Here is a 16,757-nt window from a genome sequence, read left to right on the forward strand (position 1 = left end):
CCCACATTGCACCATCCGTCGCCGCCATTCCCCCTCTGGGGCGTCAAGGGCAAGCGGCTGCAGCTGATGGTGGCCAGGCTCAGGCGCGCCACTCAGGAGACGGCCCCTCGAGGCCCAAACGCCGTGTAGGCCGCCCCCCAGCGGCATCTGGCGGAAGGGCATCTGAGCCTCAGGCGCCTTCCCCCAGCCTCGCAGCAGCCACTGGGCAGAGCTTGCGAAGGAGCAGCAGGCAGGGCAGGGGAGGCAAAATGCTGGCCAAGGTCTCGCCCTCGCGGGCCACTCAGTAGAGGGTGTGGCCAGCTTTCCTTTAATATGGCGGTGGCCATCTTTATTTTGCCCATAGTTGTGCTTTTGGAGGGCTTTTTTTTTGCGTTAGGCCGACGTTGAGGCCCGGTTTCAATAAAGGTGGAGTGGCTCCTCCCCAGTTTGTGGGAGTGAGTCGTTTGTTGGGCTTTTTGTGGGGCCCGTTTATTGTTTTTGGGGATTCATGTGGGAAGGGCTTTTCATTTTTGTTTAATAAAAAATTATCTTTATTCATGCAGTCTCCATGGTTGTTCTTCTTAGTGTTTGTTGGCTTCGCCGGCTGAGGGCTTGCGGAGCGGCTGCATTCATCTTCCCTCATGGCCCCTGGCCATTCCCTGACAGGGGGCTTAGAAGTACCGTGTAATAAGGTGGCGTCGTGCGGCCCTTGGCCCTGGTCGCTCCCTCCTGGGAACGTACTCCTGCTCCTCCTCCTCCTCCTCCTCCTCCTCCTCATGCTCCTCCTGCTCCTCCTCCTGAGGTGCTGGTCCAACGTCAGGTGGCAGTGCCTGAGTCCTGCGGATAGCCAGGTTGTGTAGCATGCAGCAAACCACCACAAATTGGGAGACCCGGTCCGGCGAATACTGGAGAGCTCCTCCGGAGCGATCAAGGCAGCGGAACCGCTGCTTGAGGACCCCAATAGTTAGCTCGATGATGTTGCGGGTGGTTTGATGGCTCTCGTTGTAGGCCTCTTCAGCAGCGGTCCTGGGCGCGCGGAGCGGGGTCATGAGCCAGGTGCACAAAGGATAGCCTTTGTCCCCGAGTAGCCATCCTCTTGGGGGAGGCTGTGCCTGGAACATGTCATGCACAGTACTCTGCCGCAGGATAAAGGCATCGTGGCTGCTGCCTGGGAAGCTGGCATTGACTGCGATGATGCGCTGCTTGTGGTCACAGACCAGCTGCACATTCAGAGAATGGTAGCCCTTCCTGTTGCGATACTGCTCGCCATGCTCCAGAGGGGCCCGCAAAGCCACATGCGTACAGTCAATGGCGCCCTGCACCAAGGGGAATTCCCCGAGTCTGGAAAATCCCAATGCGCGCTGATGCTGGCTCTCCAGGGCCATGGGGAAGGAGATGAATTGGCTTCTCCTTCTGAACAGTGCTTCGGTCACCTGGCGGATGCAGCGATGCGCGCCGTACTGGGAGATGTTTGCTATGTCCCCAGCAGCGTATTGGAAGGAGCCGGTGGCATAGAAGTTCAATGCCACTGTCACCTTCACTTCCACCGACAGAGACGTCCTGCACCTGAGCTTTGGCCGCAGATCTCGGCGAAGCAGGTGGCAGATCTCTGCAATCACCCCCTTCCGGAATCGGAGCCTTTTAACACATCGCGCGGCACTCATGTTTAGGTAGGAGCGCTGCTGGCGGTATAGCCTGACTGGGTAAGGCCTACGTGGCCGACGCCTGTAGCCCCCTCTGCCTCTAGCCAGGGCTGCCCCTCTCACAATACGTCTGCGAGCCCTACGGACATGGAGCTGCAGCTCCGCGTTGGCACCCCATGCAACCCCCATCAAATCCTGGCAAACACTCTAATTTCCAAATGGCCACTTGCAGCGCTGTTGCCCGAGTCCAAAAATACCTGGCTCTTGCTGCTTGAAACCAGTTAGCTATCCTCCTTGTTGTGTCTCCAGAAATGCGTTGCACAAGACTGTTTTCTGAAATAATGGATGGCCTTTATACTGGAGAGGACGTTCCCTTTAATTAGCGCCCCCCGGGGCCCGCGCTGGTTGTGTTGCGTTCCTTTTTCCAAACGCTCCGGCCGCCCGCCGCACAATGGGGCGGTCCGACTGAAGTTTGCAATCGGGGCGGCCAAAGGGCGTTGCACGAGGATGTGACGTCATTTTCTGCGCGCGCATCCGGGCGGGCGCTAAACTTTGCGCCGGCGCTAACGGGCAACTTAATTTGGGGCGGGGCGCAAACTGCGCTGCGCCCGGGCGCTACACGCATAGCGCCCGGAAATCACTTCTCTTAAGGCGCTAACTGCTGGCGCAAGCTACTGAAAATCTAGCCCTATAACTTCTAGTTTTGTGGTTATTGAAGGCACATCAGGTGGTTATTATACTCTAATACCACCTGGAATAAGGAGGATACCAGACAAACCCAAAATAGCTTGAATCCAGCTCAGCTGGAACTTGAGTGGAAACAGGCAGGGTATAACCCCACAAACTTTAAAGGATGGTTTCATCCCCAGTACGATAATCGAAGGTATCTAGAAGAGCTATTAGTCAGCACAGGGGGAAATCTAAACAATGCAGAGGGGGAAGTCTGCTTGGTAAACTATGACGAGACAGAGTTAGTGGTTGGATGGAGTAAGTGCAAGTATAATTACACTTTAACCAAAACCAGTACTAAACCACCAGGTGCCCTAGAATGGCCCTACGTGGGAACGTTTAATTTATCTGAAGTGCTAAACTGGACTAGCAATCTACCCTGGAGGGGAATACCTGGGATCATGTACCAACTTTGGAACAAATTTGAGGCCTATAATAATACCTATTTCATTTGCGGATATAAGGCGTATCCATGGCTTCCACGAACCTGGACTGGGTCATGCTATATAGAATACGTAGTACCATACATCCATTGTTTATCCTCCCTAACCCACCACTACGGATACCAGTCGTTATGGCAACCAGCCAAGCGTGTTAAGAGAGCTATTACGGAAACCGAAAGATTCTGGGCTATAGCATTCCCCTGGTACGGAACAGGAAAAATAGCAAGGGAATCCATAAACATGGCAGCAGTGCTCGAACAAATAGCCAACGATACGGCTGAGTCCCTGAGAGAAATGAGTGCCGAAATGGTGGCGATCCAGACCACCACCTTACAGAATAGGATAGCCCTAGATTATCTGTTGGCGGCGCAAGGAGGCACCTGTGCCCTGATCGGGACAGACTGCTGTACATATGTCCCAGATAGCTCAGAGAATATCACGAGCCTAGCAAATCATATCCAAGAAGAAATAAAGAAGCTCCATCAACCCACAAGCACAGGGTGGCTTGATTGGTTGCTAGGGAAAACCGGGTGGGGAGCATGGATGATGCAAGGGATAATAATAATAGTTGTAATTTGTATGTTGATGTGTTGTGCGCTGAGCCTTATAAAGTTGTGTTGCCAAACTGCTATGAAAACCGTGATGCCGATTGCCTCTATCGAGGAGGAACACACCAACCTGCTACCAAGGGACGAAGAACACCAATACGACACTGTCAAAGCAACAACCGAACCCCCGGACATAAGCCAGTGGCTGTAAGCACCGACGAAAGGGGGACCGAGGATGGTCATCTGGGAGCAAATGAATCGTGCTCCAGGACCAAGAGGAGGGATTGTTAGAATAAAATTTTGCTGGACAAGATTGCTGGACAAGATTTTGGCTGGAAAAGGCACAAACAACAAATTCGCTGACTGGGACTAATTGAATCACTGCACAGTGAGACATGCCACGCTTACGCATGGCTGGAACAAAGTTCATCTCGTGTCCTGACTGGGACTAATTGAATCACTGAGGACTAACAAGGTTCACTGGTATCCTATCATCGAACTAATCACTTGTATCCTATTATCGAACTAATCACATTTCGCCAGGGAACAAGATGGAACGAAGACCTGAAGAGGCAGAATTGGCAACACAAGTGTGTAAACTCCTGACTGGAGGAAAATAACGATATGCGCTAATAAACAAATTGATTGGATGAATGTAAATGATCTAAAACCAACTTCTTGGAATTGTATATAAGCTCGGCACGTACTACAATCAGGGAGAAGGTGCTCTCGCAGACCGCGTGGTTGCAGACGCTTCTCCCAGAGCTCTGTCATTTAATAAAGTTGTCTCTCTTACTCAAAGTCTAGTTTCCGAGGAATCATTTTTCCTACAACAGCATCAACAATTGTTTTTTTTAAAATTTCTAACCATTTTCAATGCTTTGAGGTGATTGCTTATTCAGCTTAATGGTACTGGAATGTGTGACCAGGGGAAAAAAGGGAAAAGCTATGTGGATGATAATGAGGGCTGATGTTTTTACCTGCTGAATTGAATTGATCAGAATCTTTGCAAGTTTTAAAGGCACAAAGACTTTGCAAAAGTAATAGATTTTTATTGGGGAAAAGTTTTTTTTTAAACTTACTTGAAAGCTGTGTGACACAAGCGGACATTGATTGATGATGTCTGGGTTTGTCTTCTTTTGAAATGCAAAAAGAGTTAACACTTTTCACAAGCAGCATGTGTTTTTTGTTACTTTCTGGTATCAGATTAATTCTGGTTTAATTCACCAAGCAGCAACTTTTGCATTACTGACTAAACATTTAGGACATTTTTAAATTTAATTTTTAAAAAATTTGAGTGGATGTTTCCTCACACTGACAGAAGGGAATCAGAAATTGACAAATGACGAATTAACCCACTGGGCTCGCAGGAAAGCCACAATGGATTTTCTGTTTTTTTCTTTTAAGCAGAGGGCCATATGAGTGTTGATGGTGCAAGATTACCAAGAGGAGTTCTTTGATATAAAATGTCTTCAAGGTTCAATATAAAACCACTTCAGCTTGGTTGGGAAAGTGCAGTGGGGGCTCCAGTAATGTTCAGAATTTAAGTTCTTATCTGCAGACAGATGGATTTTGAATGTCGCAGCGTAGTGACAATACATTGGACTTCGGACTTTAACCTATTGTGATCGTTTGTTACTTTTCCAAGATATATTGCTCGAGAGGGTAGATAAAGGACTTGCATTCAAAAGCAATTGTTACTTTTGTTTTTCTTTGTAACTCACGAAGCCTGGGCATAATTTGTTTGTGAAATTAAAATGGATTAGATAAATTGATAAGAGTTGCTGTTCAAGCACTCGGGAAGGGAAATTTAAAGGGATAATCAAATTTTATTTTTGAAAAGGTTCAGTCTACGTGGTTCTGTCCAAACTGTGTGTAACAAAAGAAGTATTGGGAGAGACAGACTGTTGTGTTAAAGGTAACTAACATCTCTCCATCTTGCAGACTGAATTCCTCTCTGGAATTACAATATTTTGGGGAATAAAGGGTCCAATAAGAGTTTAAGTAGAATGAACAAAAATGTGTTGATAACTTGGATTGATTTGGGAACTCTGTAAATTCTAATGATATTGTATTGGACATTAAAGTTTCTCCAGGGCTCCTGAATGGGATGGAATGGTAAAAGGGAAATGATTTTAGAAAAATTCCTAGGTGATTATGGGTGAATTTCAGGAACTCGAACGGGTTAGGAAAAGATGTGTGAGTGCATCTCTGAGTAACAAACGCACTGGTAAAGTCAGGAAAGTGTAGGTGAGAATCATTAATTGATAGGTTTCTCTTGGAGAGGTTTGTGTCTTTGTCTATACTGAACAATGAGAAATGTATTTGATAGCCTGGCCACTACCCTGGACATTGGGACCATGCAGGAAGAAATGAGAAAAGACCCCCGATCTTCTGATAAGATAACTTAAGAGCCCAGGAATGGCTTGTATCTGATGTCAAGTGTGATATGATATTGGGATAATGTGTGTGCAAATGTGATATGTTGCGCATGAGGCAACTAGCATGCGGAAATGTATAGTGAAGATGCAGTGAAGAACGGGTCTCAGACATGCTCAGTTATTTGACAACAGCACGACATGAAATGGTTAATATGGCTCAAGGGAGTGAGACAAATTTTATTCAAGGCACTGATATACATACTCCATAGCGAAATTGACTTTTTAATGAAACGAGAGAATTAAACGGACTGGTACCCATCGGAGGGATTGAAATTAAAGTAAAGTAAAGAGGGACATAGGATTTGGATTTCTAAAATTCAGAGTTGAATTCCTTTAAGATCACAATGAAATTGGAATAACTGAAAGCTAGTGGGAAATGATACTTAGCCAGAATATCCACAAGATGCATAAATGGAAAGGAGAGCTGGAGAATCTTTTGAGTCCATGAATACCTGATCATATGATAAACGGTAGTGTTCGGTACAATGTATTATGTTTTTCTTTGTTTGCAACGTGATGTGTAATATTACCCAAGTTAAACTTAGACAAGACTTCTGTAGTTCAAAACCCTAATATTTAAATGATTGGCAGCATATATATGATGTAATGCTGACGTTAAAAAGGGACATCAACCTTTGGAAATCATGAATGGTGGGTGAAAGTTTAAAATATAGTTCAGCACCTATGGACTAGAATTATACTGTATCAACAGTCTACCTCATTATATGAGCATGCATGAGAAGAATAAAAAAAAGTGGTGGATATGTTAAACATCTGGAGAGATGTATGTTGGACATCTTGGGAAGTTAAAAGTTTAACAGTCAAACTTCTTTGTATCTTAAAGAAACAGGCTTTCCAATATAAACAGGATGACGAAGTGTAGGGAGGAGAAGGCATTGCTTGTTTTCTGAAATGTAAAATGCTTTTGTAAGGGAATAAGTGTTAGTAATGACATCACCCATGAGTGATTTAGTTTTAGGGTAATTAACAAATGGACTCACTACCCTTGTTTTAAGATATCAGTAGGTAAAGGAAGTGGTTCTGAGGTAAACAATTGCAAACTGTTTACATATAGTGTCTGTTTTCAAAGGATTTGGGAAATAGGTTTTGACATTTTCCTTTGATGTAGTCAAAATATATTGGTGTATAAAGGAGCATGGTTTTCAAAAGTTTGTCAGAGTATACTCAAAAGATACAGAAACCGAACATCCACTATCTGTGTACAGTTAAAGGCCGATCACCTTTGCTGTGTATCAATAAAGTCTGTTCCATATACTCCACTACGAAATCCCGTGCTTACTCGAAACGTGTTGCTGTGAACCAGATGAGAAAGGAAGTTGACTGCTTAACACACACGCCTTTGAAATTTGCCAACAAATTTGCTCATCTATCTACTCACTGTTTGGAGCTCTATAAAAAATCTCCCAGCAATATAACAGCTGTTCCTTAAGTGAAGCCAAATTGATGAAGCCAAATCTGACGACGGGTCATCGACCTGAAACGTTAACTCTGTTTCTGTCTCCACAGATGCTGCCTAAACTGCTGAGTATTTCCAGCATTTTCTGTTTTTATTCCAAATAGATTCTATTTTTATTCCAAATTGTGCTCGCTGCCCTACATTGGCTCCCGGCTAAGCAATGCCTCGATTTTAAAATTCTCATCCTTGTTTTAAATTCTCCCATGGCCTCACCTCTCCCCATCTCTAATCTCCTCCAGCCCTACACCACCATCCCCCTGCCGAGATCTCTGCACTCCACCAATTCTGGCCTCTTGAGCATCCCTGATTTTAATTGCTCCACCGTAGGCAGCTATGCCTTCAGCTGCCAAGACCCTAAACTCCGGAATTCCCTCCCTAAACCTCTCTACCTATCTTTCCTCCTTTAAGACACTCCTTAAAACCTACCTGTTTATCGGTCCTAATATCTCCTTATGTGTCTCGGTGTCAAAGTTTGTTTGCTAACACTCCTGTGAAGCGCTTTGGGTTTTACTACGTTAAAGGTGCTATATAAATGCAAGTTGTTGTTGTCATCATCCAGGTATTCAAAAATGAAAACCAGTTAGTGAGTGCCACTAGCTTGGGGGATTTCTGCACTACTTGTGTCTTCCTCCTACCCTGTCTCGTGGTCACCCACTCCCTCAACTCCTGCACCTTCACCATAATTCATCGAACGATCTACAAATCAGTGGAATTTTGGCATTAGTATTTTTTTATTAGGTATTGGCTAGATTCAACATCCATTTATATATTTTTTTTTTAAATATCTGGGAGAAAGCAAGTATAAAGCTGCAATTGAATCTACTGGTTCACATCATCCAAAATGCACAATTAAATTGCAGCCTTATTATTCCCTCCAACCATCCATAATTACATGTATGCATTGAATTATAGTTTAGGAAGCACCCTAATAAACTCTTTATAAAGGATACAAACAATTCAGTTTCCAGAAGAAAAACCAACATAGCTGACCAAATTTCATAGCCTCACAAAAACCAGGATGTGGAGGATAAATGTCAGGGATCAGCAGTTTACAGAAAATAAACCACCAATTAATACTGGTCATTTAACTCACCAGCACTCCAAGCATGATTGAATTCTGTTGGCCATGACACAAGAGGTTTGCTTTCAATAAATTAGTTGTGAGGCTCTGACCAGCACTATCGGTGACTGCACACGCGTGGTCACTGGGGTTTCAGTGAAGTGTAAAATTATCAATTCATTTGTTTACTGGTGATTATAGGAAGGACACTGGCCTCAAAAAAACCTGGAATAATGGCATTGTACTTTAATCAGATCACAAGGCAAGTAATCCCGATGAGGGGCCTCAACTGGCCCATCTGGCTTCGTCCGTTCAGAGACCCCACAACCTCTCCCCCATGTCACTCCTTTTCACCACCCTGCTCTATCTGGAAGTCTATTCCAGTTTATCATCATTCTTTCTTTGAAGTCTTAAATTTAATGTTTTACTACCCATGTCCGTAGATTAATTAATGAGGCAAGTTCTATTGTTTGTGGTCAGATCAGGAGCAACCGGTGTTGCCTGACATTGCCAGAAATATATAAGGCTACTGTCTCACGCACGTAGCTGTGTAGTGGCAGGTGGACCATTGCATTGTGGTTTCCAAACCAGAGTCAGAGTCATTAGGACTTCAGCAAAGCTAATCATGGGCATATGGAACTTTCCCAGTATGTTCAAGTGGACTGTGAAAAGCAACCAACTGTGCCTAGTTCTGGTCTCCAACTTATAAAAAGGACATAGAGGTACTAGAGAAGGTGCAAAAAGGATTTACAATGATACCAGAACTGAGAGGTTATAGCTATCAGGAAAGGCTGAACAGGCTGAGAAAAGAAAAGGTTGAGGAGTGACCCGATAAGAGGCCTTTAAGATGATGAAAGGGTTTGATAGGGTAGATGTAAAGAAGATGTTTCTACTTGTGGGGGGGAGTCCAGAACTTGAGGCCATAAATCTAAGATAGTCACTAATAAATCCAATAAAGGAATTCAGGAAAAACTTATTTACCTCAAAGTAGTTATAATATGGAACTCGCTACCTCAAGGAGTAGTTGAAGCGAATAGCATAGACGCATTTAAAGGGAAGCTAGATAAACACATGAGGGAGAAAGCAATAGAAAGTTATGCTGATAGGATGTGATGAGACACGTGTGGAGCATAAACACCACCAAAGACCTGTTGGGCTGAATGGCCCGTTTCTGTGCTGTAAATTCTATGTAAAACAACTATTCTACTATTAAGGGATCACACCAAGACATCCCCACAATTATTATTAAAGATCAAGCTGACTCAGTGTCTGTTCTCCTGCTAGAACAGTGTTATGCAGGCCATTATTTTAACAAACAAATAAAGTGTTGTATGCATCAGACTAGACAAGAAGGAAAGCATTAATTAATATATTGGATATATAGTAGGTTAGAACAGGCAGAAAGTCTGTTTAGAACCATTTACATTGCTGAATTTATTCCACAGCACTGGTGTAAAATGTTTAAAAGTCACAATTGAGACCCTCCACCTCTGGATGCAATTGTTGCTTACATTTGCCAGTACTAGCACTGCTGCTTTCATAGGAGCATCTTTGGTCAAACACCTCCTGAGTGATTCTCTGTTCCTCCAAGAGCAGCATCGGAACTTCATTTATATCACAGGGGCTGCTGACTTGGTTATAGCCAGAATCGTTACATCAGTACTGACCAGGTCTGAACTAAACTAGGTCATAACAAAAATTTGCACAAAGGCAAGTTCAGGTGTAGCCCACTCCACTTGAAATAAGTGCATTGAGTTCTTTGACCTAGGCTACAAAAATTCCGTGGACCGCCTGTAACTCAAGGCAAGTTTGTCCCACACACTGAAGGGGGGGGGGGGGGGGGGGGAGGTTTGTCCCACACACTGAGGGGGGGGGGGGGTTGTCCCACACACAGAGGGGGGGGGGGGCGGCGGGGGGGTGTTTTGTCCCAAACACTGAGGGGGGGGTGTGGACGGGTTGTCCCACATGTAACATTTGCATATTGATTTATCATTGGCCCGCAGGCATCTGTAAGGAATACCTATTATATTCACATGTGATCACATGCTGAGTTGTCATTGGCCTGCAGGCATCTGTAAGGACTGCTATTGTTTAGAATACCCAGGGGTCCTGACTCCATTTTGTGCACACGGTGCTGTATGGATTGAGAAAGCTTACAGGCCTGATGCTTCATTAAAAGAGTTTAAACTGTAATACTCCGTTGTCCTGCAATTTATTTTTTTTGTACAAAGTGTGCAAAACAAGACACCACACACTGAGGGGGGGGACAGTTTGTCCCACACACTGGGGGGGGGGGGGGGGAACGGTTTGTCCCACACACTGAGGGGGGGGGGGGTTTGTCCCACACACTGAGGGGGGGGGGGCGTTGTGGGGGTACGGGGTGGGCGGGTACGGGGTGGGGAAATCGGTTCCGAGCTACAGTCACTCACTCACTCACTCACTCAGCTACGGGGCTTTTATGAGAACGGAAGGCTTTGGAAAGGCTGCGGACCCAGCACCTCCAGACAGGCCAAGGAGCAGCTGCACCACCGAATGGAGCCTCCCGGTAACTATTGAGGGGATTACCTAGCCAGGATCTGGGGCTTGAGCTGGATTAGTAACCAGCACCCAGCCCAATGAAGCTAATCAGCCACCCTGGGGTAGCCAGGACCCTTGAACCTCAGCCAAGCCCACACTGTCCCCACCCCAGACCCAGCCTGCATCTACCTGACACCATCCCACAGGCTGCTGAGCTTCTCTGTCCCCGTCTGACTGCAACTGCCCGTGGTCGGTCCCTCAACCCAACCAAGGGCCCGTCCCCAGCCACGGACTTACCCAGATAGGCCCCACCCCGGGAAACTGTCCATACTCCGGCACACCCCTTGAAACCTTCTCAAGAACCCCTAGGGGGCCGCAGTCACCCGGTTTATAACCCCTGATATATCACACCTTTAAATGTAGCAAAATGTCCCAAGGCATCTCACAAACAAAAGAGATGGACAAGATCAACAGACAATGAACAGTAGTTAAGGGAACATAAGAAATAGGAGCAGGAATAGGCCACTTGGCCCCTCGAGCCTGCTCCGCCATTCAAGAAGATCATGGTTGATCTTGGGCTCAAAGCCACTTCACTGCCCGCTCCCCATAACCCTTCACTCCCTTATCTTGTAAAAATCTGTCTAGCTCCACCTTAAATGTATTAAGTGACCCAGCCTCCACAGCTCTCTGGGGAAGAGAATTTCAAAGATTCACGACCCTCTGAGAGAAGAAATTCCTCCTCATTTCAGTTCTAAAAGGGCAACCTTTTATTCTGAAACTAATATGGACCACGACCTCTGGCTGTTCACCCTCCCCCCTCAGAATTATAGATCCATGCTGCAGGATATGACTGGAAATTGAGCATATATGGATATCGAATGAGTACAGATTTGGGAAAAGGGGAGCCATGGATGTTGAGGAGGACAGGGGCTGGTAAATCTCAGCTATCTCACCCAAGTGCCCATTCGTCATGTGCGAGCCTTCATATTGATTGTTGAGAGACTATTTGACTCGGATGGCATCATAGCCAATCTCAACTTGTGCTCATTCGATAGCCATATCTGCTCACTTTCCAGCACAGGTCAGTGGGCAGCAATTGGGAGTAGAAACCCTGACTGTTTGTTCACCTTCCTTGCCCAGAGATGAGGAGGTCAGCTGCAGCATGGATCTATAATTGACACAGGTGTAGGCAGCTGTTGCTAACAACTTACTGCTGCCTCAGAAATTACACTGACCGTTTTTACCAGGAACAGAGAAGAAGTTAATAAAGTCACAATTAACATGTAATAACAGAGACGTTCCTCATTTCAGCAAGATTCATTTTACAGATTGTGCTGGCAATCTTTCGCCAACCTTGTTACACTGTGTACCTTCCTTAGTAAGAGAGGCAGTAACTAAACACAGTCTAAATCAACAGCATGATGCTAACACAATAGATGAATCTGTGGACACACAATCTGCCTGATTAAATGAATGCTTCCCTCAACTGCAGCTAGAAAAATAACAGTCGCCAGAGAGGCAGACTGCTGCAGTTATAACCCGATGGACATCATGGTTAGTGGATATTGGAAGTGACTGGCAACATATTTAAAATCTAGACATGGAATCTGGATAGTTATTATATATATGGATGAGAACGGGGATCAAAGGTGACACATATCTCCGAACCTGGAACTCTGACCACACGGGGCAAAATGATACATTAGCATTCTATTATGGCATGTGGAAGTCTGCGTAACCAGGGCGAGGAATGGCAAGTGATAAATTAGTATCCTACCCTTGCATTCACGCACCTTGATCCGGATATCGCTGCACATATAACATTTATCATTTTAAATCTTGCACAAAAACACATGAATCATCAGGAGGCTGCCTGTTCCCAAGGTCTGCCTCAGCCCTACACATTGATTATACATCACACTACAGATAGGGGGCCATCGCCGTGTTGACGACAGGAAGAGAACAGCTGATCAAGGTTACCATCTTCAATCTTTGCCTTTTATTTGTCGCACGGAACAGTCCCGTTAGTTTAATGCCCAGCTGCCAAAATTTCATGCATTAAGAGTGTCATGTACTCACTTAAAGCGCCCAGTATCGCAGAGTAAACACAACGGCACATAAACAGAGAGCTCTCACAGCCCATCGGCATCAATTCCATTGAAAAATAAAATACGTGCATTACAGATTAAAAATAAAACCACTGACCTGTTCTCCAAGGTCGACCGCTATATTGGTGATCGCCAAGGGTACGAGAAATCGCACTAGCGGCCAATAATGGGTCTGGAATCCCGTCAGTTTCAGCATGGTACCTGCTTATTCCAGTCTACATGTATGGATGGGCGAGACAGGGAAGGAGGGAGCGGGAATTCAGTAGAAACGAACTGGATTAGAAGAGCTGACGGTCTCTTTTCTTTCCACACAACATGAAAGAGGAGATCGACCAGAAGTTTCTGCTGGGTATGCCATTGTGCTGCGCAGTAAACAAGGAGGGCGAAAAAAACCGACCAACAGCAGAACGAGAGAGAGGAACAATTGCGATTCATACACAGAAGCCTCTCCCTGTCACGCTGCTAATGGCATCCACCGACAACATGATGAGTGGAGGAAAACTGAGTGGTGAGACACAAGCACGTGGATATGGCACTCTGGCAAGCCCCGCCCTCCCCACGTCAGTGCTCATCGACAACCCGGTCAAGGTCGCACTGCGAGCAGCTCTAATTATTATAAATTGGTTCATTATTAAATAGCATACACGCGGCTCATGAGCCCAGCTGGGGCGAGAGGAAGGAGCGGGGTTCGTTAAGACAGCCGAGCAAAAAATAAAATTAATCACACAAAATTCATTTTTTATAAATGCAGCCAAAAACACAGGAGACATGGACCAAGTGGGAAAAGGTTAAAAGATTAACAGGCAGGGGATTTGCTAGGATTTTAAATATATTCCTAAGATTTAAAGAGGAGCAGCTTTGCTGCTGTGATGCAGTGACGCCCTCCTTATGGTGCATGTCAACTCTCGAGCTTTGATCACGTGACATTTGCCCACAGTTTGCAAATGTTATTCCATTTAGCTCAAAGAATGTGGCCCCCTGTAGTTGAGTATCTTTTCTCGCAGTTCTGCACCAGCAGCCATCGTGCAAGAAGAAGAACAACAACTTTGAATTTCTATAGCGCCTTTAACGTAGTAAAATGTCCCAAGGTGCTTCAAGACAAGAAGCATTGAGAACAGAAGCACTGGCAAAGAAAGTGTACAGGCACAAACGCGAATGCAAAGTGCAAGCTGTAAATTGCTTTCTCCCGGGTTAACCTTCCACTCCTGGAGACTGCCAGATAATCTGGAAGAGTTCCCAGAATCCCAGAAACCCCACAGTGCAGATAGAGGCCATTTCGGCCCATCGAGCCTGCACCGACACATATCCCACCCGATCCCCGTAACCCCTACACCAACACATATCCCACCCTATCCCCGTAACCCCATGTATTTAATCCCCCTAACACTAAGGGTCAATTTATCATAGCCAATCAACCTAACCCGCACATCTTTGGACTGTGGGAGGAAACCGGAGCACCCGGAGAAAACCCACGCAAACACGGGGAGAATGTGCAAACTCCACACAGACAGTCGGGGAAACCTGGACTCCAATTTTAAACCATGTGAAATGTTCAGGATTTTAGTCCATGTAAAATCAGTTTTATAGCAGAGTGCGTTACTATAGTAATAAACAAATACATAGGGATTTATATTTATATTCAAAAGCCACACTCATACCTCACATCACATTACGGGAACGGTAGCATAGTGTTTATGTTACTGGACTAATAATCCGGAGATGTAAATTCAAATTCCACCACGGCAGCTGTGGAATTTATAATTCAGTTAATTAAATAAATCTGGAATAAAAAGCCAGTATCAGTATTAGTGACTATGCATTGTCGTAAAAACCCATCTGGTTCACTAATGTCCTTTAGGGAAGGAAATCTGCCTATATGTGACTCCAGACACACAGCAATGTGGTTGACTCTTAACTGCTCTCTGAAACAGCCTAGCAAGCCACAAAGTTGAAACAAGAAACAATAATAAAAAAACTGGACAGACCACCCAGCATCGACCTCAGCACCGGCTTTGGACACGACAAAGGCATACCCAGCCCAGTCGACCCTGCAAAGTCCTCCTCACTAACATCTGGGGACTTGTGCCAAATTTGGGAGAGCTGTCCCACAAACTAGTTAAGCAACAGCCTGACATAGTCATACTCACAAAATCATACCATTCAGCCAATATTCCAAACTCCTCCATCACCATCTCTGGGTATGTCCCACCAGAGGTGGTGGTACAGTGGTATACATTCAGGAGGGAGTGGCCCTGTGAGTCCTCAACATTGACTCCGGACCCCATGAAGTCTCATGGCATCAGGTCAAACATGGGTAAGGAAACCTCCTGCTGATTAGCACCTACCGTCCTCCCTCAGCTGATGAATCAGTACTCCTCCATGTTGAACACCACTTGGAAGAAGCACTGGGGGTAGCAAGGGCACAGAAGAGTGGGGGACTTCAATGTCTATCACAAAATTGGCTCGGTAGCACCACTACTGACCAAGCTGGCCGAGTCCTGAAGGACATAACTGCCAGACTGGGCCTGCAGCAGGTGGTGAGAGAATCAACACAAGGGAAAATACTACTTGACCTCCTCCTCACCAATCTACCTGTCGTAGATGCATCTGTCCGTGACAGTATTGGTAGCAGTGACCACCGCACAGTCATTGTGGAAACGAAGTCCCGTCTTCACACTGAGGACACCCTCCATCGTGTTGTGTGGCACTACCACCGTGCTAAATGGGATAGATTCAGAACAGATCTAGCAGCTCAAAACTGGGCATCCATGAGGCACTGTGGGCCATCAGCAGCAGCAGAATTGTATTCCACCACAATCAGTAACCTCATGGCCCGGCATATCCCTCACTCTACCATTACCATCAAGCCAGGCGACCAGCCCTGGTTCAATGAGGAGTGCAGAAGAGCATGCCAGGAGCAGCATCAGTACCTAAGAATGAGGTGCCAACCTGGGGAAGCTGCAACACATGACTACATGTATGCTAAAAAGTGGAAGCAGCATGCTATAGACAGGGCTAAGCAATCCCACAACCAATGGATCAGATCAAAGCTCTGCAGTCCTGTCACATCCAGTTGTGAATGGTGGTGGACCATTAAACAACTAACGGGAGGAGGAGGCTCCATGAGCATCCCCATCCACATTGATGGCAGAGCTCAGCACGCGAGTGCAAAAGACAAGCCTGAAGTGTTTGCAACTAGCTTCAGCCAGAAGTGCTGAGTGGATGATCCATCTCAGCCTCCTCCTGAGGTCCCCAACATCACAGAAGCCAATCTTCAGCCAATTCGATTCACTCCACGTGATATCAAGAAAAGGCTGAGTGCCCTGGATACAGCAAAGGCTATGGGCCCTGACTGTTGTGCTGAAGACTTGTGCTCTAGAACTAGCCACGTCTCTAGCCAAGCTGTTCCAGTACAGCTATAACACTGGCATCTATCCGACAATGTGGAAAACTGTCCAGGTATGTCCTGTCCACAGAAAGTAGGACAAATCCAATCCGGCCAATTACCGCCCCATCAGTCTACTCTCAATCATCAGCAAATTGATGGAAGGTTTCATCGATACTGCTATCAAGCGGCACTTACTAACCAATAACCTGCTCACTGATGCCCAGTTTGGGTTCCGCCAAGACCACTCGGCTGCCAACCTCATTACAGCCTTGGTCCAAACATGGACAAAAGAGCTGAATTCCAGAGGTGAGGTGAGAGTGACTGCCCTTGACATCAAGGCAGCATTTGACCAAGTGTGGCATCAAGGAGCCCTAGTAAAATTGAAGTAAATGGGAATCAGGGGGAAACTTTCCACTGGCTAGAA

The 16,757-nt window shown here is 45.8% G+C and overlaps 1 protein-coding gene across 5 annotated transcripts in view; it reads right to left on the reverse strand.

Annotated features, from left to right (window-relative positions):
• Nucleotides 1-13,460, reverse strand: part of ankhb (ANKH inorganic pyrophosphate transport regulator b) — a 309,801-nt gene extending 296,341 nt beyond the window's left edge. For 2 of the 5 annotated variants that reach the window (XM_085988765.1, XM_085988769.1), the window contains exon 1: nt 13,043-13,460. In XM_085988765.1, coding sequence (XP_085844891.1) covers nt 13,043-13,141 — 99 coding nt within the window. In that variant the 5' untranslated portion in view covers nt 13,142-13,460. The remainder of the gene's footprint in view (nt 1-13,042) is intronic. The other 3 variants (XM_085988764.1, XM_085988767.1, XM_085988768.1) reach the window with 3 other exon arrangements.
• Nucleotides 13,461-16,757: the final 3,297 nt, after the last annotated feature.

Source organism: Somniosus microcephalus, chromosome 5 (assembly GCF_052327205.1).
Source record: "Somniosus microcephalus isolate GS21.2 chromosome 5, FLI_Smic_1.0, whole genome shotgun sequence".
Lineage (NCBI taxonomy): Eukaryota > Metazoa > Chordata > Chondrichthyes > Squaliformes > Somniosidae > Somniosus > Somniosus microcephalus.